Source organism: Malus sylvestris, chromosome 3, assembly GCF_916048215.2.
Source record: "Malus sylvestris chromosome 3, drMalSylv7.2, whole genome shotgun sequence".
NCBI lineage: Eukaryota > Viridiplantae > Streptophyta > Magnoliopsida > Rosales > Rosaceae > Malus > Malus sylvestris.
In genome coordinates, this window is record NC_062262.1 from 7,023,521 (window position 1) to 7,050,020 (window position 26,500).

Here is a 26,500-nt window from a genome sequence, read left to right on the forward strand (position 1 = left end):
AAATACTACTATGTCCTCGAAGCACTCATAATCAATTATGGGTCTTCCATCCCTCAGTTAGTCATTCGGTTTTCTTGATCAACTTGCACCGTGTAGAAGAACATTGGACCTTCACCTTGCTTACGCTTAAAATGATTGATCAAGCTTTGAGCATCCCCTGCTTTAAGCATAATTCTTTTTTCCCTACTAACAAAATTGTAGCAATCTGTTTTCGTAAACCCAACATTTTGAGACCCGCCGACTTCTTTTGCTATATACGAGTACGTATTTGTAGTTCTTATACCTGCATTCGCCATGGTTTTAATCACACCCATATGAGCTTCTGAAATTTTACGATTTGATCTTAAAAATTGTCTTTCCTCTGGCATTGCAAGTTCATGATTGTGTTCAGGATCAAAGGTAGAGACTTTCCACTCACCAATTTCTAGTAAAAATCAAATTTTGGCCTGGCGGCATGTTCTCTCGTCCAATCTCTTAGCCTTTTTCTCTTCACAAAGGTCTCTATCTTGCCGAAAACCTTCTTTTGAACAATAAAAATTAAGTGTTGAAAGATCTCCATTTTTGTCAATCTTCTTTGTTTCTTTCGAATGCTAAAGCCAATGTGTACTGCATACTATCTATAGAGATCATAAGCTTCTTGCTCATTTTTCACAATCTTTCCATACAAATCTCCAGCGTAACTCTCTTTAAGACTTACAATAGGTGGAGTTTTTTCTCGAGCATTGCATTGAATATTTTCTACATTGCTTTCAACATCAATGACTGCATTATTCATTAGGAGATCAACAATAATCAGATTTTATTAAAAAATAATATCATGGCCAAGAGCAAAAAAGCAGTGTCCTATAATCATGCAAAATGTTTAAGAGCTCACACATACAACTTATTAAAAGGCAAAATCAAATACCTTCATCTGAGTTTGAGTCTACTTGCAGAAAGCTACCTTCATTTGGGTTTGAGTCTACCTGCAGAAAGCTACTTTCGTCTGGGTTTGAGTCTTCATCCGTAATACCTTGGTCTAGGTTTGAGTCTCCATCCATAATACCTTGGTCTAGGTTTGAGTCTCCATCCATAATACCTTGGTCTAGGTTTGAGTATGTGAGAAATGGAGGGAATTGTTGTTATTTTTCAAAGAAAGAAGAGGGAATTGAGTCTGCAACTTCCCTTGAAGTTCGCAAGAAGCTTTTGATTTGAAACAAAGAAACGGAGATGTTAACAGAGTTATGAGGAATCTTTTGGTTTTTGAGTTTTCAGCTTTTTCAAGTATTTTTTAAGTTAACAAATGACAACATCTAGCTGTCAACATTTAATAGGTTGGGAACACCACCTAGCTTTGTTGAGGTGGTGTTCCCGTCACTCCCAAAAATTTCTCCAAAACAAGGCGACTGTCATGACCACGAGTTTCATAGTGACTTCTACCCTTTTTAATTTTTTGGACAACATAGTGACTTTTACCTTATCCTGGTAAAAAACAAACAAAAACCAAAAGATATTCCATGCCCCACATCAAGGAGAAATGTTTTCATGTGATTGGAATACACACCTCAGAATGACATGTGGTCTTCCTCACCAATAACCTATGGACACATGATTCTTGTAGCATAACAATTTAATACATTTAAATTCGAGCTTTGAAAAACGCTCAGAGGCTCATCATGTCAGGTGGTTTTCCTCAGCCCTCCATTCTCAACCAAATTCGAGCTTTGAAAAACGCCCAGAGTCTCAATTTCCCGAAAAATGCATAAACTCTTCAACCTAAATCACTAAAAACACAAAACCCTGAAGAAGAAAAAAAAAAGAAAAAAGAAAAAGAAATTTAACTCTGCATGCGCCACAAAACCCAGAAGAAAAAAAAGAGGAAAACCCAGAAAAAAAATGCTAATTAAAATCCAAGAGATAAAGGGGAGGAGGTAGAGAAGGACCAGATTTGAAAGGTTTATGGGGAGAAGAACATATAGAAGGATCTGAAAATGGCTTTTTTTTTAATATTACGAATTTATTTTCATAATTTTATATGTTTTTTGTGTTTTGATTTTCTTATCTACCACACTGGATTTAGCTCTAAAATCTTTTATTCGAGCTCGCTCGTGTGCGGCTCACAGTGTACGAAGGCTCAGAAGAGGATGGGGGAGGGAGGAGATAGACGGCAAACCTAAAGGTTCGGCCAACTATCCCTCTGGTTCCATGTCAAAATAAAAGGGGGAGAGAACGAGAGAGGATATGAGAAAGAAATAGAGGAAGAGATAGAAGAGATGGAGCGTCCCGGGTGAAATCACAGTCGATGATGGAGGTGGGTGGTTTAAGATTTTGCCGTCACCGACCTCCGTTTATGATTTTGCCGGTAACAATGGGGGGAGAAAAGTCAAGAGGAGATGGGGGCGTCTTGGGAGATTGGGACTAGAAAGCTAGTCTTGGGAACAGTGCAGGTCTTGTTTATTATGATTTTTTTAATAAAATTTAACTATATTAAATTATTATGCTATAAGGATACAAGTGTCCATAGGTTATTGATGAGGAACACCACCCTTCATGTGTGTGTTCCGGTCACATAGAAAAATTTCTTCACATCATGGACTTCTTAGAGCAAAACCCCCTTATTTTCTTTTTGAATCCAACATGATTCGGTGGAAAAATCTCTTGGGTTGGAAAAAACACTCTTCTCCAAGGGTAGAGTTTTTTAAGGGAATTGTTATTAGCATTTCAAAAATCTTATTCTACACTCCAAACTTTCTATATTAGGAAAGAAAAATACACTTGTGATGAGTGTAAAATAAGATTTTTGGAGTGCCAATAACACAACTTCCAATTAATTAATATTTTACAATTGAAAAGATTTTATTATTATTATTATTATTATTTTTAAGAATGAGGATCCTTATCGATTCTATTTTGCGAGGATTTTAAGAATCATCCAATTACATCCGTTCATTGTAAATCGTGCGGTTAAAAATCATTGTAAATTTTGTTTATTTAAAATTGAATATAAACAATATCTGACGAAAACTGATTGCACGATGTACGATAAATGGATATGATTGGAGAATTTTCAATATCCTCACAAACAGTATCTGACGAGGGTCCTCTGTCTTTCTTTAACAGAAATGATAGAAACCATTGCAGGAGTCCATGGTTTCGAAGGAAGCTGCACTTCGCTCCACGTTGATTTCAAAATTGGACAACTTTGATTAACAACTTTCGTGGTCATTTAATTTCAACCGTTTGTACTTTTTCGAGCTGTTCAATTAAGGTCCAATGGTGGGTGCTATAATTTTCCTCATATATGGTACCCCACGTACTTATGAACCTGGTGAAAAAAAATCGGAAAATGATCGTCTTTGGATTTTTTTTTTCACTAAGTCACCCAGGTACATAATTCGAGTCTTTAAAATTTAATTTAATGACTAAAGTTATAATAACTTTTAAAGTGAGTCTCTATTTATAGCCGTTTGATTAAATCTCAAACACATAAATTGTTTGCCTAGGTAGACTTAGTGAAAATGATCCAAAGACGATCATTTTCCAAAAATAAAAATGCTCTCTAGATGTTCAAAGACAATCCAGAAATGCGTACTACAGTACAAACTATCAGACTATAAATTATCACACAAAAATATCCTAAACGCACGAAATTTGTTCAGTCTAAATAAAAACCTTAGGTATTTTATTTAGAAATTTTCGTTGTGAATAAAAACCTTATTTGTAATTAACCCTATTTTTCTTGATAAAAATAATTGGATCATCACTTTTTTCCATGATAATAAGATTATTATTATTATTATTATTATTATTAGCAACTGTACACATGCATGCTATGCATGTGTTTACTCAAATTTTGAAAATAAAATTTTGAGAGAAAATACAAAAAGGTCCCTAAAGCTTTTTTGTGATGACCTTCAAATAATTTTTTGTCGCTAAAAAGGCTATTCATATCTTTAGCCATTATTTTAGGATAACTAATTCATCGCTAAAAGTTTATATTATTTGGAAGAAAAATGTGAAAGAGAAAATGAGGGCAACTATATGGTTACTTGAATGTGAAGCTTTGATAAAAAGAAACAGTAAATTATTTTGTGTTTAATTTACTATATTGTCCATAACTTTTATTTTGGTTATTTTTATAGCTTTGTTGAAGGTTAATTTGGTCTTTTCACCTCTTTTAGTGAACAAATAAGATTTTGTTAATATGTAGTTAGCTTTCTAAAGGCTAGCTTGTAATAAAAAAATCTATAAATAACGTATATATTTCTTCAAACATTTCCACTCATTCAAGAATTTCCTTCAAATTTCTCCTATTTTCCACTTATTCACTTTTTTTTGGTCCTTTATTCTTCCTAAAATTCCTACAAATTTCTTCCCCTTACTCTTTATATTCTCCACATCGTTGAAAAATGACCAATTTGAAGTATGAAAATTGGATGAGAGGAAGATGAAGCTCTTTCCAAAGCTTTTTCATAAAACGTATCAAAGATCGCGTTGCGAGTATTAACAACTAACTACGAAACCTAATTCCGAAAGGCTTTGGATGCGCATCTAATAAAAAAATTTGGCAAATGATTTTATAGTAAATAATGCCATACTATCATTTGTCGACAGCCTGTCAATAGTGATGAAAAAGCATGTCCATATATTTTCAAATAATACTTGGCGGATTTGGATTTCATCCGGATCTAAATTGTGGGAATTCTCACATTTTAATCATTCATCGTGCATTGTGCGGTCAGAAATTATTTGATTTTTTTATTTAAAATTAAACACAAATAGTATCTAACGAAAACTGGCCGCACGATGTATGATGAAAGGCTAGGATGCCCACAAAATGAATCCGGAGATTATCCTCTTCTATATTTGACTACTCAAATAATGAGTAAGAGTTTCTATGCAAAATTGTTAGTTGTCAATTCATAAAACTTCATGTTTATAATTTGAACTATTCATATTGTAAATCACTCTATAAAATCGCTTTTGCAAAAAAATATATTAAAATTAAGGTCATTTTGTCATCAAGTTGTATAAAAACAGATGAACGAAGTTGGTAAAAGCAGTAAGAACCGTCTATGTCTATAATAGATTGACTAAACGATTTTAAGTTTAATTGATTTTTTGCAGAGACGATTTTTATAGAGGGATTCATAATATGAACAATTCAAATTATAAACACGAAAATTCTGTAATTCGAACAAAATGAATTTTGAGTAGAAGTTCCTCCTTATTCTTAAATAGTCAAACATTATCCTACAACTAATTTCCCCGGTATAACCTAACCTAAGCTAGCTGCCATCAGTCAACGGACGGCATCCATTTTCACCTTGGCATCCATTTTCACCTTTGGTACACGGGCCCATAATCTTCCTTAATTAATAATATTACATGTCCATTTCAACTTTCTAAAGAATCTTAGGCTTTTTCTTTCATGATAAAGCATAATAGTGTTCATAAACTTTACATTTGATTAAATTAGCACCTCCAAAAAGTTAAAGCTTTCACTATAGTCTAAAACGCGTCTTTGTTCCTTTTATAGTCAGTCAGTTTTTGAATGGATGCTTTAGTGTTAGAATAATATCATAAGCTTAGTTTGTTTAGCTTAAGTTACACGTAAGAGGGCGTGTTAAGTGTATAAACAATTGAATGTGCATTAAGTATTACTTAATCAACTTAATCAAAGTAGGTAAAAGAAGTTTTGAACCAATTTGAAAATGGAAGAATACTAAAGGCAAAAGTTAACAGTAGTTACCTTGTTCTTGTTAGATGCCATGATAAAACTTGTTAAATAAGAAAAGATCTTGTCCGACTAACATATGTGCAGCTGTGCTTTCACTGCCCTTTTCATTTCTCTTATATTTAAGATGTTATGCTGATAATATTCATTCGCCAAAAGTAACATGAAGAGCAAAACCATTTGTTTCTGCATACCTGCAGGCCGGAAACACAAGGATCATCAAGAGAAGCTTCAGGATGATCAGTCTCATTCCAGCTCTCGTCAAAGCCGCAAGAGCAGAGGACATGATCGTGTTGCAACAGGTCCTGGTAGTCAGGTTGATGGAGGCACCACCACCGCCACCGGGGGCAATGATGCTGGCGCGGCTGCTGTGCTGATGACTGCTGGCCACATGTCTACTATGGATGGCGGTGACGGTGGTAGTGCTCATGGCGGCGATGGCGGTTAATACGACTGTAAATTTGGTGTGTTGTAAAGTTGGTGTGGGTTTATTTATTTATTTTTTTTTTTTGGGGTGCATTTCTATCCAATTACTGTGTACAATTACATCAACTTTTTTTGTTTGAAAGGAGAGTTTGGGAGGTATTCTGTTGTGTTATTGCTCCGCCGTTGTGAAGAGTGAGAGAGTGGACGATGTGGTATTGACTCCATGACGTGGCAAGTAAAGACAGTCCACTATATATATATATATATATATATATATATATATATGTATTTTATAGTACTAGGATTTGTTTACAGCGTGCTGATTTGCATTTGAATCGATGGATTTTCATTTTCTGTCTGTAAACCATTTTTTATTGTTGTTCTTTATAGTGCCATGGCTAGCAAGAATGATGTGGTGAGCAAAATAAAATAAAATAAATCTATTTGGAAAGTTTAACGCATTTTTTTAATAACTGATATTATCTATACTAAAATCGAAAAGATGGACTAAGCCCCACAATAGATTAAAATAAAAAAAATTTGGAACCTAAGTATAAAAAGATCTCAAATTTTATTGATTGATAGTTGATAAGATAACAAACTTAATCCCTTCTATATACAGTACCTTTTAAACCCAGAAGCCCTATGAGTCCAAATAGGATTAGAACTGAACAATTAACAAAATAATGAAAACGTCCATCTCTAACCGAGGGCTGGTTAGAGAGCTCGTTTTAACCCTCTGGCCCTCCAAGATTCCCCAAGATATTAATATTTTAATGAACAATACAGGGCCATATTTGCCTCCGTCTCCAATCGAGGGCCAGAGTGCCAGAAGGCTCGTTTCAGCCCTGTCACAAAAAACCATCTCCAACCGAGGGCCAAAGGGTCATAGGCCCAAACATAATTTATTATTTAAACTTAAAAACTACAACAACTTAAATTTAAAAACAACAACTTATATTTAAAAACTACAAATTAAATTTAAAAACAACATTAACTTAAATTTAAAAATTACAACGACTTAAATTTAATATTCATAATCAACATCATCTTCATCATCCGCTATTGTAGGAGTATAGTCAGAGGTAAACAATTGCCCCCGAGACATAATTTCCTTTTTTTCCCTATCAAAATAGGCCTTACTCATTGAAGTGTCCATTTCCATATTCTTATCATTCATCTCTTCTTGTATTTGTTTGACCCGTTCTTCATGTCTACACTTCCTTTCTTCCGCCTCAAGGGCATTTTGCTCCGCCAGTAATCGCAATGAGGCCGCCACTTCATGTTGAGCGGCGTAATCAGCATTTGCCTTGCCCTTTTCCCTCAACCTTCGGGCCTTGTTTCGTCCCATAACTCTAGGTAAAGAACTTTCGGACGGAGTCGGATTTTCTACCCTTGTTTGTTGAATGGTAGGAGATCCATCTTCATTCATATCTACAGATGGGGATGCAACTCCCAAAGGATCCACTCTATGTTGAGGTGGATCTTCAAATAACACCCACCCTTTACAAATTTCCCAACAACCGTGAAACTGAAAGGGTTTTGAGCTGCCCTCCATATACAATTCCTCCGCTTGGTAATTACAAAAATTTTAGGAAATTAATTAATGAAATTAAATGTAATATAATGACATATAATTACAAAAATTAAATGTAATATAATTAAAAATTTAAAATAAACTGTGAAAACACTAACTTCGTCATAGTAATTGGCGCCGCTTTCATGTCTACTTGCTGCTGCTAATAGTGCTTGATGCCATTTATTCAAACTTGGATGAAGATGTTTCTTCCATCTTGAAGAACAACTTTCGTGGTTTCGGGCATTCGGTAGAATGGTGCATTCGTAGAACTCTAAGTATTTTTTGGATACACGAGTCCAAACACCTTCACTTGTTTGAGAAATCCCCCTCACACTATCTTCTGAGACCCATCTATAAGCCTTGCAAAGAGCTTCATCTTCTTTTCGGGTCCAAGCCCTACCTTTCATTGCAGATAAGGCCTTTTTTTTTTTGAAAAAAATGAAGGAAATATTGAAGGAAATTATTGAAAAAATATTGAAGGAAATTATTGAAAAATTGAAACAAATATTATAGATGAAGGAAATATTGCAAATGAAGTGAAGAAATATTATAGATGAAGGAAATATTGAAAAATTGAAACAAATATAATAGATGAAGGAAATTATTGAAAAAATATTGAAGGAAATTATTGAAAAATTGAAACAAATATTATAGATGAAGGAAATATTGGAAAATATATTGAAGGAAATATTGAAGGAAATATTGAGAAATATATTGAAGGAAATATTGAAAAATATTGAAGAAGGAAATATTGCAAATGAAGTGAAGAATTGAAAGAACTTCATCATATTTATAGAAGAAAAGAAATGTTTAAAATAAAATAAAATAAAATAAAAAAGCCCAACGACTAGCTGCAACGGCTAGCTGACTCAGCTAGCCGTTATATTAAAAAAAAATTCAAACTATTAGTTCGGTTATAATCGACACTAATAGTAAAACTATATAAAAAAAAGAATTTCTCTTTAATGTTGTCGGTTATAACCGACAGCAATAGGAAAACTATAAAAAAAAAATAGCTAGCCCGGGGTTGGCTGGCTGGCTGGCCGAAAACAGCCAGCCCTTTGGCCCTTTGCCCCTTTGAAATTTTGTGGGGCCCTCCCAGATTCCCGAGCCCTCTGGCCTAGCCCTCGATTGGAGACGGTTTTAGGGCTATTTTCGGCCTGATGGCCTTAAAACTTAAAACCCTAATAAAACAAAATAAACGATGGAATTTGGTTTTAAAAAAACCCATATATCACATCAAAGTGCGTCGTTGTTTACTTCAAAACGATACATCATGGACCCAAATTGACACCGGAGCCAAATCTACAAAGCTTTATTCTTATTCTGGATTTGTGCCTTTTTTTTCTTAATAAATAGACCAAATAGTGGCTTAGCCACGACCGTCCACTCTTCCAGGGTCGGAAAAACTCATAAAAGCATTTCAGCCTTCCTTCGGCCACCGTCATGTGATTCACTAACGCCAATAATCGAACTCATGACATGCCATGTAGAATACGGACTTAAAATTCGACCCCAACCACTGAACCACTGGGTAGTTCTCAATTTGTACCTTTCAACTTGTTCTTTAATCCAAATCTGCCAGATGATTCTATGATATACATCAATCCCTCTATGTTTTAGAGAAAATATAACCACATCCACAAGCCCAAAACAAACACTAACGAAACTGAAGGCCCAACAAAACCCAATCCACCTGCGACCAACAACATATACATCCACAATTCCGCACACATAAACCCAACCAAAATTCTTTTGTCTTTTTCTTCATCGCTCTCACTTCCCCAAACCTCAAAGCCCTAATCTTTAACCCTAACAAAATCCCCAAATCTCTTCGTCTCCTTCCCTCCCCCCACACGCGCACAGCGATGGCTCTAGTGAGACCCGCATCGGGGAACCAACCCCCTAAACTCCGATGGGGAGAGCTCGAGGAGGACGACGGCGAAGACCTCGACTTTCTCCTGCCGCCGATGCAGGAGATTGGGCCCGACGAGAACGGGATCAAGACGGTGATCGAATACAAGTTCAACGAGGACGGAAATAAGGTCAAGATGACGACCACGACGCGGATTCGGAAACTCGCCAACGCCCGGCTCAGTAAGCGCGCCGTGGAGCGCCGCTCCTGGCCCAAGTTCGGCGACGCCGTGCACGAGGACGTCGGTGCTAGGCTCACCATGGTCTCCACTGAAGAGATCCTCCTCGAGCGCCCCAGGGCTCCTGGTATGCCTTTGCCTTGTTCTCTGGTTTTCGGATTGTTTTCGGTGATTGGTGTTTTTAATTTCGGGTTTTTGAGGAAGATTATCTGGAATTGGGAATAGCTTCTTAGAATAAAGATTAAGTTTTTGGTGAAATTCAGTTTGTTGCTTCATTTGGCGAATTGGGAATATTTCCCCTCGAATTAAATTTTGACTAATTAATTTTTTTGCACTTGGAACAAATGAAGCTAAAATTGAATTGGAATTTGTTTTATTTTGTTGTTTGGAGGAAGGAGAGAGTGGAATTTAAAATGCTTGCTTCAAATAACTTAACCGTTACTAAGCATTTTTGTTCTTTCCCTTGCTTTTATCTTAGTTTAATGGAAATGTCTGTTTGAGGGAATTGCTATGTTTAAATGAACAAATGCTGGCTTGGCACATGAGTCGGTAGACTGTATAGGTCTTTTCTAGGTCGGCGCTTCTTCGTTGGATTAGTTCTCAAGAGTTTATGGGATTGGTTTAAATCTTATAACTTCGTACAGACACGTTTGCATGTCTAGTTATACGATGTAGATTTTTAACCCGATACCGTGAGTATGTTTAGTTTAACTCTTATAACTTCATCTGGTTTTGTTCCCAAATCCTGTAATTAGGTTTGTGGAGAGGTTAAGGGTTGTTTTAGTCAAGAGTCCTACTGCTATATGGTTACTTTGTCAGATATAATGTAGTTCAAATTTGTTGGATCAGTTTGATTTTTGAAGATACCTTCTCTAGCCATGTGATTTTGTCTTGTGAATGATGCATTGTTGACATGGAGGAAATATATCTCATTGCAGTTGCTGCTTCTCTATTATGTCTGTCTGAGATTTGTTTGATTTTTGCTTTATTTAGTATAGATTTATTTGTTATCGATCGATGTCAATTGGTCATGGTAACTTGTATGTTGGGTTTTCTGATTATAATTTTCTGTATGACTGTGAACAGGTAGCAAAGCAGAAGAACCAAAGGCTGGAGGAGACGCTCTGTCTCAACTCACAAAAGGAGGGGCTGCTCTCAAACTTTGTAGGACTTGTGGTAAGAAGGGTGATCACTGGACTTCACATTGCCCGTATAAGGATCTGGCCCAACAGCCTGAGGTATTTAGTGATAAGCCTCCTACATCAGAAGCATTACCTGGAGCTCCTAGCACAGGTAAATATGTTCCTCCAGTCCAGAGAGGAGGTGGAGACAGAGTTGGAAGTGATATGAGACGAAGGAATGATGAGAACTCTGTTCGTGTCACCAACCTTTCAGAGGACACTCGCGAGCCTGACTTGCTTGAACTTTTCCGGCCTTTTGGTGCTGTTAGCCGTGTTTACGTTGCTCTTGATAAGAATACTTCCGTTAGCCGAGGATTTGGTTTTGTCAACTTTGTGAACAGGGAAGATGCCCAGAGAGCAATCAACAAACTGAATGGGTACGGTTATGACAATCTCATCCTCAGGGTTGAATGGGCCACGCCGAGGGCAAATTAGAGCCTTTACCCCTATTGGTTTTCTTAATCTTCTAAAGATATTCGCATTAAGAATGTTTTGCAGGATTTTGGTCCCTATAATGTTTCTGTTCAGATGCTTTTGTTCAAGATTTTGTTGCTCCTTTCGGTTATTCAAATTTACTTGTACGAGTACTGGTTGATTAATTAATATGAGTTGCTTCCAGTATACCCTTAAAAATTGTGTGCCTGAAATTTTTGCTTGTCATAGAAAGATTTAGAGATGTGTCTGGAGATCTTAGGTTTATGCTGCAACGAACACCGTTTCTTGTTAGGATATGAGTGTTGGAAAGTAGAAGCACAAATGGGGAATTGGATCCCAGAAGAGGCAATGGGTCGGAAGCTCGGCGGAGGACTCAGGGCCCACTGCCGAGTCCGAAGTCAAGAGACATTCAGACGGATGGAGTTGGATTTCCGTTCGATCGGAGCTTGCAGAATCTGCCTGAATTGTTATGTATTGCACCACAGGCAATTCGCTGTACCAGGAACCTTCTGTGGTCGGTTGCCCACCAGCCTTGTACTGAAGTATCGTCATGTAAACGGAGGGTACGAGGTCCTCCATCGCAAAAGAGGATGAGAGCTGGAGAGGTGAACTTATTAGTGGAGGAGAAATTTGAGACTGGATCATACGTCAAAGGATGGATTATGGATAGTATGAAGGAGGAACCGGTACAATGTCATTTTCTACACGCCTAAAAGTGACCCAGTGGGGTCTCCTTCAATAGAGAGGGCTAAAAGGCCAAAATATGATCTGAATTTAGACAAAGCTCATCTTTATCTGAAGACTGGACTTGGACTAAAAATCGTGGAGCTCACCAGGCCAAAACATGGCTAAGGGGCCATCGGACTGGCCAAGCTTGGACAGATACCTAGACTGATTGTTGGGGCTGCAATAAAGGTTGTGTTTTGCCATGCCTCATCTTCTTCATTTGACTACTCTTATTCTTGTCATTCCTCTTATTTGTCTTTCAATTCAGAATTGGATAAGTAACCCTAGTTGGAATCAGAAGGGAATCCAAAATTGAAATTCATTGCAACCTTGAATTGAAATAATTATAAATAAAAAAAACAGAAAATACCACCCATGAGATTTTGTGGTCTACGTGGTTTGGTACTGATATGCTTTTATAAAAAGTAAATATAAAAAAAAGCTGAGCTCAAAAATGTATTTGGTAAACAGTTAAAAACAGCTTATTTTCACAATTTTGGGTGAAAAAAATGCTGAAAATGTGAAGCAGCAAAAATAAACTTATTCTCACAGCACAGCAAAAATAATTTATTTTTAAAGCACAGCAATACCAAATCAACCTACCACAACTAGCCCTCTCTCCATACCCATTTTGAATCATTAAATGCAAAAGAAAAAGTTTGCTGACAATGATTAAATCTGTAATCAAACAAAGTTAACCCCAAATCAAACTTAATTGATTAAGTAATCTTCCCTTTTTTGTGTGTATGTGTGCTCGGATTAGTGAACTGCATTATGAAAATTGGAGAAAATAATCAAGGATCCTGGGAGATAAGATATGATGGAAATTAAACCTGTCTGGTTCAATGCACCATCTGTTTTTCATCTGTTTTGCTGTCCTTATCTATTCTTTAACTTCTTTTTTTCTGTTTTGCAGCTGACCAATGAGCAGATCATACTTTAGTTAGAAAGTGATAAACTTTATAGGCATGTCGTGGTCCAGCGCTAACATTTTTGATATTGTTTAACTTAATTATCTATTGCTAGATCTTGAGTTTTTCACAAAAAACTTATGTTAAGAGTGAAAACTTCCATATATTAATTTTATATTATTTTATTATATGCCCAATGTTGGATTCTATTCTCCAACATGCCCTCTAACGATCGTGTGGCCCCACGCAGGGTCACATAGGAAACCAATTCCCATGTTGGGAACTGATCAAGTCATTATACCGGCCCAGTGCTAATGTAAGTTTTCAAGGGTGCGGTCAACATTCATTCACCAAAGTCAACGCAACTTTTCAAATGTCATTCATTCTATATCCTTAAGCTGGAGTTAGTGCAACTTTTCGAGAGTCCAACTTAAGGAGACAAATTCAAGCCGAGTAAATCGGGTGCCTGACGTTCAAAAGAATAGTTTACTCTCATACAAGGAAGAAAATATCGGTAATATCGGAAATATCGGTAGTCCGAAAACACGGAAATATCGATGGAAATATCGGGATAATATCGATATCGATAAAAATTACATGGAAACCACGGAAATTGTAAGAAAAACTTGGAAATTTTTATTGAAACTTTGCAGGATGTTTATTTAGTCAATTATCTATTAGTTTATCACAAAAAATTGGAATGAAATGCATTGCATGATGGATTTAACTGATTTAAGTTGATTATATAGCGAGCTGTCAAACATTGTGAGTGTAGAAAATATGTAGTAATTAATGAAAGAAGTTTAAACACACCATAATCATTTATATATAATGAATTAGTACAATATTTTACACTTTATACATTGCATGGTAAGATACATGAGTGACTAAGTACCACATAGAGTTCCTATGAGGTTCAAAATTTTCACTATCTTCATCATCTCTATGTGTAGAGTAAGTGTATTGTGAAGAGTAGTCAGCAACCATGACAATGGCTTTCAAGAACCGAAACCCAAAAGTCAATAGGAAACCGAATACTTCGGTATTTTTCGGGATTTCGGGATTACCAAACAAATGGGATTTGGAAACCAATCCCATATCGAAAATTTCGGTATTTTTCGGGATGGTTTTGGTTTGGGACTTTTTCGGTTTGGTTTGGGATTTTTGGGAATTTTTTCCAACCATACATGTAAGTGACCAAATAAAAAATAGAAAAATTAAAAACCACATGCCATTGACTAAGTAATTAATTGACACAATTTAAAATATAATACCACAAAAAATTTGGAATATGTGCAAATTTGTTTCTTGCAAAAAGAATTCAAAACAAAACCATATATATAAATAGTTTAGCATGTTTGAGACTTTTCAGAAATTTTCAAATATTTTTAGGTTCATCTCGCGATATTATCTATAATATCGCGATAATATCGATATTATAACGATAATTAAAGAAATACTCGCGAAATATCGTTATATGAAAAAAAACGTCGCCAATATTATCGATATTTTCATCTATGCTCTCATACTATGATAAACTTTATATGCCCGACATGGTACACCACCAACATCACTAATATTGTCCCAACTTAACCATATATTGCTACATTTTGAATTTTATCACAAAATGCATCAGTGATATTAGAGATAAAAATGTATCAAATATACCAATTTGTTATACACAAAATGTACCAATTTTATTAAATGAAAATGTGCCCTTTTTTTATGTAAAATCCTTTCTTTTTTTCTAATTCATTTTTCAAACTTATACGAGTACATTTTTATTTTTATAGAAAAACTAATGAAAATAGCTTGAAAACTTTGAGTTTTAGCAAAAATGACAAAATAAAGGGTAAAGTGAATACCATGATTGACTTTTTAGATTAAAAATATGATTTTTCGTTAAAGTGAACAGTACATGGAGCTTTTCGTTAAAGTAAAATGTATCTATGTCAAGTTTGTTCAAAGAAATTTACCAATGTTAATAAACCTAAGATTTATTTTCTTTGGGTGTGCTTTTGAAGAATGTACCCATGTTTTGAGTTTGAAGAATCTACCAAATATTTATTGGAGAGAGCAAAGATGAAGGTATGAGAGTTTTACCCCAACATCCAGCCAATTTATTATTATTGAAAGCTGAAGATAAGAATTATGGACAAGTATCCTATTGGAAATTTGCATAATCAAATATATCTCGACACGTGTCACTCGAAAATTCTATACAAAAAATTATTGAGATTACATAAAGATAAAACATTTAGAGACTTACTCATTTAGCAACACGTATCACTCAAAAGTCATACCCAAAAAATTATTGATATTATATAAAGATAAGAAATCTGGATACTTACTCAATTAGCGACACATGACACTAAAAAATTATGTCATAAGAAATCTGAATACTTACCCAATTAGCGACACGTGAAACTTAGAAATTATGTATGGATAACTGATTTTAATATGACATAAGTTACTGTTTAGTTAAATTAATCAATAAATTTGAAGAAAAAACTTAAAACTAATAAATTTTCGAATGGGCTATTTTTAGCCTTTTAATTGGAACTTACAAATATGACTTGACACTGTATATATTAAAAAAAATAATTTTGAACGAGAATGTGTTTAGTCTCTTTAATTGAAGATGTTCTGAGGTAAAATGAAAGGGAAAGCTCCTCTCGGACACTGCTCCCACTGTGGGAATCAGAAAAATGAAAAAAGAAAAGCTGTGGGCAACATTTTATATGCTTTACTAACTCTGGCCGGAACATATCACCTAGCTGTGGTTGGTGCCCTGTGGATTATTCTATTCACTTCCAATCAATGTGTTAGTAAAGAAATTTTCGAGTGGGGGCACTACAACCACGTTATGTGGAGAAGGTGATTAATCTTATTCAGTACGAGAGTTGTTTAACTTTTAAATACCAGTTTTTTTGCACGGGAAAATATTTAGAGTAGGCACGTCAAAACCTTTTCTTTTTGATTCAGCAATGAAACTTAAACTCAATTATAATCTCTTCTAAAAAAGTAAAGCACCGACTAAAACATGAGACTCTTCTGTATTTTTGTTCACACGTACATTTATTTATTTGTAGCTTACTCCACATGCTGAGTTCCTGACTGTCTCAAAGTTATATGTAGTTAGTGTAATGGATTAGAATTCTCTCCCCTCCTCTTTCCATCCCCTCCTCTCACATTCTCTATTTTGTCTTTCTTTTTCTATAAAAAATTAATATTATATGTTAACGTGGTTTAACCGTTACCGTTCAAATAAAAGAGAAGGAAATGAGAGGGAAAAAAAGAGGGAAGATAATCATATTCTACTCCTACCATAATACTTTATGAATTGTCAAGCAGTGAAGTGTGACTGATAAGGGCAGGGAACTATTATTTTATCCATGTCTATTATATAGATTATGCTCTCTGAAATTGAGTTCAAAATTTTCAGAATCTTTGTTCGATACTGCGTCGTCCTGCCTTTTCCAGTGAGATTGACAAGTAAATGTTGTTACAATTTTGGCCTCCAACTTGGCCACTTTCCTCTCTAAATGCACTCTCGCGTTTGAACATTAGATGATGGGCTTTTCCTTTGCAAAATTATTCGTGTACACCAGCTTTTTTGATTTATTTGAGGCATTTTATCTAAAATGATTTTTTAAGATTGATATAACTCCTAATTTTGGTCTTTGAGACTGAAATTGATAGAAGTAGTATTTGAGTTTGTTCACAGTCAATAATTTTGGTCATTCTGTGAAAAATCTCTAGTAAATAAGAACCAAAATGTAAAAAATAGCTTCAATTTAATAAATAATGTGCCAAAATGATTTGATAAAAATTGAGTGTATTTTTGTCATTTTTTCCTTATTTACTGAAGATTTTTCACGGAATGACCAAAATAATTGACAGTGGACAAACTCTTAAGAACCAAAGTGAGAAGTTATGTTAGTTTCAGAAACTATTGTAGCTAAAAATCTTTTTTTTCATCCAAAAAGCCAAATTGCCGAGGAAGAAAATAAATATGCATAAATCATTTCCTTTTTTTCGTAGAGTTTGATTTGCATCAAGAACACACCATATATATTTTCAGCTAAATTAATGCACCATGAAGTGGTATTTCTTTTATTCTTCTTTGGTATGCTATGTGAATATTCACTATAACAATTCATGTCACATTATTTTTAGCACATTATCGATCATATCTCTTATGAAGGTGAGACTCAGGCCTTTTACAATGGTTTGAGATGAGTGTGATACTTATATGTAAGAATTAGGCACCATAAGTTTAATTCATATTACACTATTGTCAGAATAGTGAGTTTGGTGTGGATGAGTTCAACATATTGGACTAAAAAATAAGAATCATTCTCAATAGTACTTAAATTTTCCGGTCTATTGTATGAGTTTGATTTTTATATTATTTATATCACACTCAATTTTTTAATCTACTGTGGAAGGCCTTACGTGTATAAGAGGCAGTTCCCACCTTAGTGAAAATTCGAAATTGTAATCTATAATGTGATAAACTTTAGAAGTGAATAAATTCCTTGAAGACATGTTCTTGGTCCGACATTTATCAATAATGATCAAAGCTACGTCAAATCTTAAAAGGTGACCTCAAAAGAGGTCATCATGCAAAATGTGGACCTATAAACTCGAGTTCTACATCATTTTAGGGGTGTGCTATCCACACACCTCTTTTTACTTTTTACACACCCCTTGTTAATTTATGTCAGTTAATTTTCTTCAATTCATTCGATCCGATAGCCAAAAACTAAAAATGTGTGGAAGAAATAAAAAAAGGTGTGTGGATATTACACCCTTCCTTTTATTCTTGTTGTAGTGAACGATTTCCCCTTTCAATTATTGATCTGTTATGTAAAGGTGATTTAACCAGTTCCTAATCCTATTTTCCTTTCACAAATTATAGAATTCGACTCTAAATATTTCATGTCATTAACGAGAGAATTCAAACTTATGAACTCTTTTAATATTGAGAACATGTGTATTGATGAACTACTATATGTTGGTCGAACCTAAAATCTTAGGGAACTGATTCCAACACACGGATTTTCTCTGTATACACATTCTATGCTTATTTATGAAGGTTAGATTAAATAAAATAAAGAAAATCAATGGACAAAATTCAACAAAGTATGTAAATGAAAAAAAAAGGAGAAAAATTTGTGTGAGGTTTTACTTGCCACTGGACTTTGCTGAATAACACTACAATCTAATCAAAATTCGCTACATGGCAAATCAATTCTCAAAACTTTATAAGATAAAAATTAAGTTAAAATCCATCAATTTTCTTTTCAATTTTTATTTAGTGCTGATATACTCTATAGTTTTATTTTCCTTCCCATTATTAAAGAAAATTTTAATACCAAAATTTAACCTTATGTGAGAAGACTTCAAAAGCCCCGTTAAAAATTAATTCTCTTATATATTCTTTGTAGTTAAAGAAAAAAAGGAATAGAAAAAAAAATTAAAATGAGAAAAAAATGAAACCTCCCCATTTTGTTTCTTCATCTGTCACCCATTTCTGACTCTTTCGTCCCCCTCCGCCTTCTATCTCTTCTGTCCACCTCACCCACCCCACATTTTGTCTCTTCTTATCTTCCTATTTTTAAACCCTTAATTTTGAATTGGAATTCAAGAATAAATATGAAAATGAATTTAAAATCCAGATTTGATAGGGGGAGAAAGAAAGAGATAAAGAGGAACAGAGAAATGAGAAGAAAAAGAAAAGAAGCTAACTTTCCTAGCGGCAAGGAGAAAATGAGTTGTCGCTGTTATATGTGGTGTTTGGTTGTGGTTGCTTTCAGCTAGGTTAGGAGGGGATGCTCATGGCTTTTATATTTTCCTAAGATCTCTCAATCACTCTTTATATTTATTTTACTTAGAACATAAATTTTAGGGGTAGTTTAAGAATATAAGTGGGTGGGAAGAGATTGTTGGTTTTTTAAAATTTTTATGGTGAATGAAAATATAACGTTGTTGGAGAAATAAGACTACGAAGTTGGCATAGTTCACTCTTTTTATTTTAATAGAGAAAAACTCGACTTCTATGTTTTCTAATGTTTTGAAAATACCACTAGATCAAAAATGAGTTAATTTCATTTGATTGATTGGAAAGATTTTTCATCGTACCTGAAACACGAATACATAAGTCATATGTCATTATACAAGTGGATGAACATTTGAAAATAATTTCTTACCTCAATTTGTATAATAATATAAGATATATCATCCGATATTCCATACATATTAAAAAATCTCTCGAATAAGAGATAAGTCATTTGTCAAAATCTTATGAAAATTGGAGAAGCTGCCTGCCCCACTAATTACTGCAAGCCACATGATCCTTCCCCAAGTAAAAGAAGCACAAATGAAACTAAACAAAAAAATATATATAAAAATGCCATTTGATCCTTCCCCAAGTAAAAGAAACAAAATTGAAATTAAACAAAAAATATAAAAAAAATCAAAGTTTCATATGCAAAGAGGGTAAATTGGGTAAACCACAGAGAGAATCAAAGAAGCAAAAATCCAAATGGCAGATAGACGTGCACATTCTGAACTCCGCTCGTCAGCTTTGCTAAAGTTGTGGTATATAAATCCAACAGGGCCCAAAACTACAAACACCCCCTGATTTCCTTTTTCGAGAGACAGTCTGTCTCGTCTCCTCTCGTGGGCTGCTTCTTGTATCTCTCCTTCTTCTTCCTCCACATTTTCCTTGGTTTTCAGGTATCTGCTTCTTCTGCCCCCAGAAGCTGCTATTCCATGGCTTCCATTGTTGAATCTGGCTGGAGGGTACTTTTTCTACATACCCATTTGGTTTTACAGCTCAAAGATTTTACTTTTGGGTTTTTTTCAATTTGTTTTTTGGACCAAGATTTGATCTTTTTGTTGGGCATTGGTTGCTTTTGAATTGGAATTACTGTGTGCGTTTTTACCATGTGTGTGAATTTGGTGATAATGCTGGCGTGTGGGGTATGATTGCTGTGATGGGTTTTTCTTTCTTGTGGGATTAGTGTAATGATTTGATCTGTGTGGTGCATTTGAGTGTTATGGTTACTGAACTTAAGTAATGAGGTCACTGGGTTGTTCTTTCTTCGATTTCTTTTGAGTAATATGGATTAGGATCGTGGGGCAGCATTAGGTGTTGAAAAATTGATTTCAGATGAGGATTTTGGAGATTTTTTATTAACATTATATTTCTTCGAAAAGAAGCCGGTTCGTGTAATTTGTGGTCAAATGATGCTTGAATCTGAAGCCTGTAATTAACTTGAAGTGTCATTATATGTTTGTGGAATAACACAATGATTTGATGTGTCCAGTGCGTTTGGATATTGTCGTTACTGTTTTCAGGGTTACCGGGTTATTTGGTTTTTTTCTTTTCTCTTTTCGTTGTCAATTTCTGTCCTTTTTCCATTGTAGTGACATTACGGCAGCATTAGATGTTCAAGATTAACGTTATGTAAGGATTTGGAGGCGCTTTGTTAAATTGTTAGGATGTGAAGCCACACAGATTGAAGTGATACTGTCATTTAATTTCATTAGTTGGTTAATTTACTGTACCTGGAGTTATGTGGATAGAGAATTGATACATGGGCAGGAAATCTAGGAATTTAAATTAATTTTTGGTGACATATTGCGTTCAGATGGAGACTGTTTCTATATCTGAGAAGCCTTGGGATGTGCTGCTTTTGAGATCTGACTCAGAAAATTTTGTATCATCCTTTTTTGCTGTGGTTAGTGAGTGGTGGCTCTCTTTTCTTTTTTGGGAGTGATTGAGAAAGGAATATTTTTTCATGGGCGCTGATACATTTTAAGCAGACAATCCTAATTTTTGAGAAAAACTAATGAAAAGGGCTTGAAAACTTTGAGTTTTAACGATAAGGACAAAATAAAGGGTAAAGTGAATAGTACCATGATTGACTTTTAGTGAAAAAACGTGGTTTTTTGTTAAAGTGAACAGTATCAGAAGCTTTTCGTTAAAGTTCCTTAATTTTTGTTTCTCATAACATAGGTTACATAACAGATTGAAACTTGTCCACCTGTAGTTATGCAAGTTCAAACTTCAATAGTTTTTCAATTCTATATTGGAACCCTGAACAGATGAATTGTGATTTGAGTCTAGGTTGAGAGCAGCTCAGTGCTTAGGTAGGTGTCATTGTACTCTAGTTACTTTAGTTCTTAACGTTTAAATGTAGTTTCTTGGTTGTTCCTTGATTTTATTGCCATGTCTGATTTTTGGAACTATTGGTGTGCGCATGATTCCTTTAAATGTTCCTAAATGAAAGGATAACGGAACTGATTTTTCCTACTTCATGCACCTAATGGTCTCTACTGTTATCTGATATTTTCTTACCATTTTGAAATTCTTCTCTTTTGATTATGCAGTATCTGATCACAAATTTCAACGATTTTCAACTGGCATGTCTAGGAAGTTTCTTTCTACATGAGAGTGTTTTCTTCTTATCTGGACTCCCTTTTATATATCTTGAGAGGGCAGGATGGCTGAGCAAGTACAAGATTCAGGTTCATCTCTCTTCACTGAGCTCTTAGAATGTAATTTTTCAAATGAGGAATTTTATTTTCTTCCTCTAACATTCATCTGGCTAGTGGAGTATGGAAGGACACATGGTTTTCCAGCTCTGTTTAATATATCTTTCTTAAGAAAGCGTTTAGTTTCTCTAAGGACAATTTTTTTTTGGACTGTAAGCCTGAATGACTGGAAATGGTCAGGGTTGCATGAAGTTAAAGTTAAGGGCGATGGAACAGTGTAGTTGGATGGAGCTTATGTTTTAGGAACAAGTATGAAATCAAATCTTTTTACTGGCCTATTATACAGTGGTTGCAGGTCATAAGAAATTTTTGGCAATCTATATTTGTGCATCTGTGATTAAGGGGGTGTATTCAGTTGAGAATTTGAGAGATTTTAATGGATTTATAAATCCATGGATTTTTATGGAGTTTAATTGATTTGTAGAGATTCCATGTAAAATTTTGATTTAATTCCCTCGAAATCTCATGGGAAGAGGTGAGATTTGTGGATGCTTAAAATACACTACGAAATCTTTCCAATTCCCTCTAATTCCTCAACTTTCTCAAATTCTTAAAATCAATTTCTAATTGAATACACCTGAAATGTTATAAACTTCTTTAAAATCCTAATTGAATACATCTAGATTTCTAAGGATTTTAATAAACTATCTTAAAATTCTAATTGAGTACACCTTAAATTTCAGAGAATCACTTAAAATCCTGATTGAATACCTCTAAATTCATTAAAAGAATTAAAATCCCTCAAAATCCCAATTGAATACACCCCCCTAAGATAAAGGATTCGAGGTGTAATGGGCTATCTGTTTCTTTGATTGGGGTGACTCAGTTTATAGCTAGTTTGGTGAGCTAATATAGGGTTCGCATAGTTGATTTTACACGAAGCAAAATAAGAGTGTAGGATATATCTAATATGTGCATTTTGTCTTTGTGGATGGAGAACTGATGTCCTATAGTGGAGTTAAAGGAAGATGTGTCGAGAAGGATGTTTGAATGGACTAGATGGGCTATTGCTAATGTCATAACAGTTTCCCTTCTCTTTACGTATTTAAAGTTTCTTTGTTACCTTCCATGCATACAGAATGTGTACGTAGGTGCTGTCCCCTTGGCGTTTCAATCAAATCTTATCAAAATAGTGCTGTGACTTGATTCTAGTTTTGTGCAGACAAAAAATAACAGCCCTGCCGCTCAGGAGAAATGCATTACTCGCCTACTGCTCTATCATTTTTGTGTCAATCTACCAGTTATGATTGCTTCATACCCCGTCTTCAAATTCATGGGCATGCGCAGTAGTCTTCCATTGCCGTCCTGGTATTTTCAGGTTCTTTATATGCTAGAGCATATTTTCTCAGACATTGTGGAGTTTGATGCCATTATCATGAACCCATTTAAAATTAACAAAGACCCTAAACTTTTCCCTTTCTGAACAATTTAGGCTTTTAAAATGCTTAGTTCCGTAATTCTTCCTTTGGTTTGGCAGGAAAGTTGTTTCCACTCAGATCATTTTCTACTTCATCCTAGAGGATTTCGTATTCTACTGGGGACATAGGGTTCTGCATACAAAATGGTTGTACAAGCATGTGCACAGCGTCCATCATGAGTAAGTGAGAGTTATGAGTAACTTACTCGATGCTAAGGGTATTTACTAAGGTTATTTTTTAGCTGTATTTCAGTGAACTCCTGATCGAGTAAAAACATGTGTGCAGATATGCTACACCTTTTGGGCTGACTTCTGAATATGCTCATCCGGCTGAGATATTATTTCTTGGCTTTGCCACCATTATTGGTCCTGCAATTACTGGTCCCCATCTGATTACTCTGTGGTTATGGATGGTACTTAGAGTTCTGGAGACGGTCGAGGCACATTGTGGTTACCATTTCCCATGGAGCCTCTCAAATTTTTTACCGTTGTATGGAGGGTGAGTGTATTTTTCTGTACTTGGTAATTTTTAGCAATGTGTATATTGTCGATTTGGTCCTTTTGTTGCTGAACTGTTTCTACTTTCATCATACAGTGCTGATTTTCACGACTACCACCACCGTTTGCTTTACACCAAGTCTGGCAATTATTCATCAACTTTTGTTTACATGGACAGGTAATTTTTAGTATGTGCTGCTTAAAGAATTTAAACTACAGTAATTTCTGGATTATCTCCGAACCAATTTAGTGAAATGACTGAAGCAATTTCTTCACTTTTTTTTTCATTCAGCCGATTGTCAATATTTGAAATAAGTAATTTAACAAGGATAAGTGTTGCTAGTCTAACATGAAACCAAATTTCGTTCATTTTAAGATCAACTGCCTCTTGATTTGGTTTTCACTGTTCATATTGTGCGGATAGATCTTGTTATAGCGAAGTCTTACTGAACCATTAAACCTTGGTACCAGTCATACTTCCAGTCTCTGACCATGAAGTATGACTGGTTTTCACCCAAATTGTCAGTCATGTTTTATATCACAAAATAAACCAACAGAGGCCGCAATGCAGCTGAAAGTACGCTAACCATCTCCCTCTACTATAACTTTTTTCAGGATATTTGGAACCGATACGGGTTACAGAAAGTTGAAAGAACTGAAGAGAGCCGGGGTTGAAGATGACTGCAAGGAAATGTGACGTGGGAGCCAGGATTTTTATAAACTAGCTGGACATGAGTAAATGGGTTCTTTGATTTATGGGCGGTACTGGAGACGTTTCTGTCTCCGTCCCTGCCTCATCGTGTATTTAAGTGCATTTTTGTGTGTGAGTTCCTTTCTGATTTAGAGCTTATGTTAATGTGGAATCAGTGGAAAGCTTCATGGACATTTGTGCGCTCTCCTATTTCTTACATGAATGAAGAAGCTGCCTTTTTATTCTCTCACTTCTTTTTGGTCAATTCGGAGGCTCCAAGAAATATGAGCGATATGGCGTCTAAGTATTCACATGGTCCGAGGATGACCATGGCGTTCTACCAATCCCGGATGACGTTGCAGTAGTAACAATGGAGGCTTGAAAATTGGTACAATGAAACATAAAATTAAGGGTAGGCAAACGGGCCTTGGGTCTACGGTCAGCCGGATCCTTGTGGTTCGGGGTGGGTCTAAAAATTCTAAACATAAAACGGGGCATGGCGGGTCCATGTAATTAGCAGGGTGGGACGGGTTCAAAATTTTGAGGAAATGGCCCCTGGCTTGGTCCCTCCAATTTTGAGCTCAGCCTGGTCCGTGCACACCCTTAACATAAAAGAGCTTTTTTTTTTTTTTTTTTTTTTTGAAAGGAGGAACAAACAAACAAACAGCACAGGAAGCCTACCAGGAGGCTAACACCACAAGGGCAAACAACACAGAAAGAAGAGATAGGGGATACACCAAGCAGACGCACCAGCAACGAGCGTCACCCCCACCACCACCAAAACAAAATTAAGGAGGGCAAGGAAGACCATCCTTATTCAAAACAAAGACCAGAGAAGATGGGGGCCTGTGAACCCAAACCCGAGAACCCATCTCCGGAAAACTCCGCGACGCCAGAAAGTCAGCGGCACCATTGGCTGATCTTGGCACCCAAGACCAGCGACAGAACTGAAAAGCATCACTCTCCACCTTAACTCTCGTCAGGACAGGAAAGGCTTTCCAACTGCCAACCTCAACATCTCCAGAAAGCCAATCAATGGACTCCTTAGAGTCCGATTCCACTATTACCGATTTAAAGCCCAACGAGGACCCCAACTTACAGCCACACAGCAAAGCCGTCGCTTCAGCCACCGCAACAGAGGGAGTAGACAAGGCAAAACGCTCAGCAGCCACAAACTGACCAGAAGCATCACGAATGACCACACCAGCAAAACCCGAACGAGATGCATGGGACCAACTAGCATCAACATTAATTTTAACAAAAGAATCAGGAGGAGGGATCCATAGAGGAATCGGACCACAGCGGGCAGAGGGCCGAGCTGCACCACCTCCAGACCATCCCATGGCTTCCCAGAAAGCCCCGACAGCCGAAGACACCCCCAACAGGACCATAAAAGGAAGAATGGGAACCTGATTAAAAACAAACTCGCACCTGGTACGCCAAATAAACCAAACAGTAAACGCCACATAAGAGCAGACCCATTTCCTGACCTCCGCTCCACCCGGAAAACGAACAAGGACCTCCATCAACCAGTCCGCCCAAGAAGAAATGCTTTCGCCATCAATCCGATAATTAAGGGCGCCACCAAACCATATGGCCCTCACCCACGGACAAAGGAGAAAGATATGTTCAATTGTCTCATCTTGACTATTACATATTGGGCAACAGGGAGATTGAGCAATCCTCCTCCGAAACAACGTATCTCTAGTAGCCAAACCCCGGTGCAGAGAAAGCCAAAAGAAACAGCGAATTTTTGCCGGAGCAGGCAGATTCCAAACCTGGTTCCACAGATTTTTAGGAATGAGACGAGTCCTGGGCAGCCGCTGATCACGAGAAGCAATAGCCCCCAACTGCAACCAACGATACCCCGACTTCACCGAGTATCTGCCATTCTTACTAGCATCCCAAATTAATCTATCCTTGTACCTGGAATCACCAATAGGCAGACAATTGATAGCGAGTTTGGCCTCCTCCGAGAGAAACGGCAGTAGGAAATCAATGTCCCAAATCCTTGACTCCTGGCTAATCAGAGAGTGAACACGCAGATTTGGAGAAACAGCCACCTCCCCGAGCGGCTCCGGACGACCAAGAGGTAAGGAGGGGAGCCAGCGATCCACCCAAACTCTAACATCATGCCCTCCCATAATTTGCCAATGCGCCCCCTTACGTAACACTTCCCTCCCCACCAAGAGACTTGACCAAGCCCAAGAGGCCCGACCGCCTTTAGTAGCGTCCCAAAAGGAGCAATTCGGGAAATAG

At 36.1% G+C, this 26,500-nt stretch overlaps 2 protein-coding genes and 1 long non-coding RNA gene across 3 annotated transcripts; all 3 read left to right on the forward strand.

The window, feature by feature from the left end:
• Nucleotides 1-784: 784 nt before the first annotated feature.
• Nucleotides 785-1,240, forward strand: LOC126616811 (uncharacterized). The gene is made up of 2 exons (XR_007621258.1): nt 785-989; nt 1,023-1,240. It is a non-coding gene; the product is annotated as an uncharacterized LOC126616811 (long non-coding RNA).
• Nucleotides 1,241-9,477: 8,237 nt separating this feature from the next.
• On the forward strand, nt 9,478-11,628 carry LOC126616812 (uncharacterized). The gene is made up of 2 exons (XM_050284936.1): nt 9,478-9,941; nt 10,901-11,628. The coding sequence occupies exons 1-2, from the start codon at nt 9,590-9,592 to the stop codon at nt 11,428-11,430; spliced, it is 882 nt and encodes a 293-aa protein (XP_050140893.1). The 5' UTR covers nt 9,478-9,589; the 3' UTR covers nt 11,431-11,628.
• An 8,062-nt stretch (nt 11,629-19,690) lies between these two features.
• Nucleotides 19,691-24,491, forward strand: LOC126616813 (methylsterol monooxygenase 2-2). The gene is made up of 7 exons (XM_050284937.1): nt 19,691-19,877; nt 21,471-21,608; nt 22,798-22,943; nt 23,113-23,232; nt 23,339-23,551; nt 23,648-23,728; nt 24,166-24,491. Exons 1-7 carry the CDS (start codon nt 19,848-19,850, stop codon nt 24,245-24,247), a joined length of 810 nt encoding a protein of 269 aa, XP_050140894.1. The 5' UTR covers nt 19,691-19,847; the 3' UTR covers nt 24,248-24,491.
• Nucleotides 24,492-26,500: the final 2,009 nt, after the last annotated feature.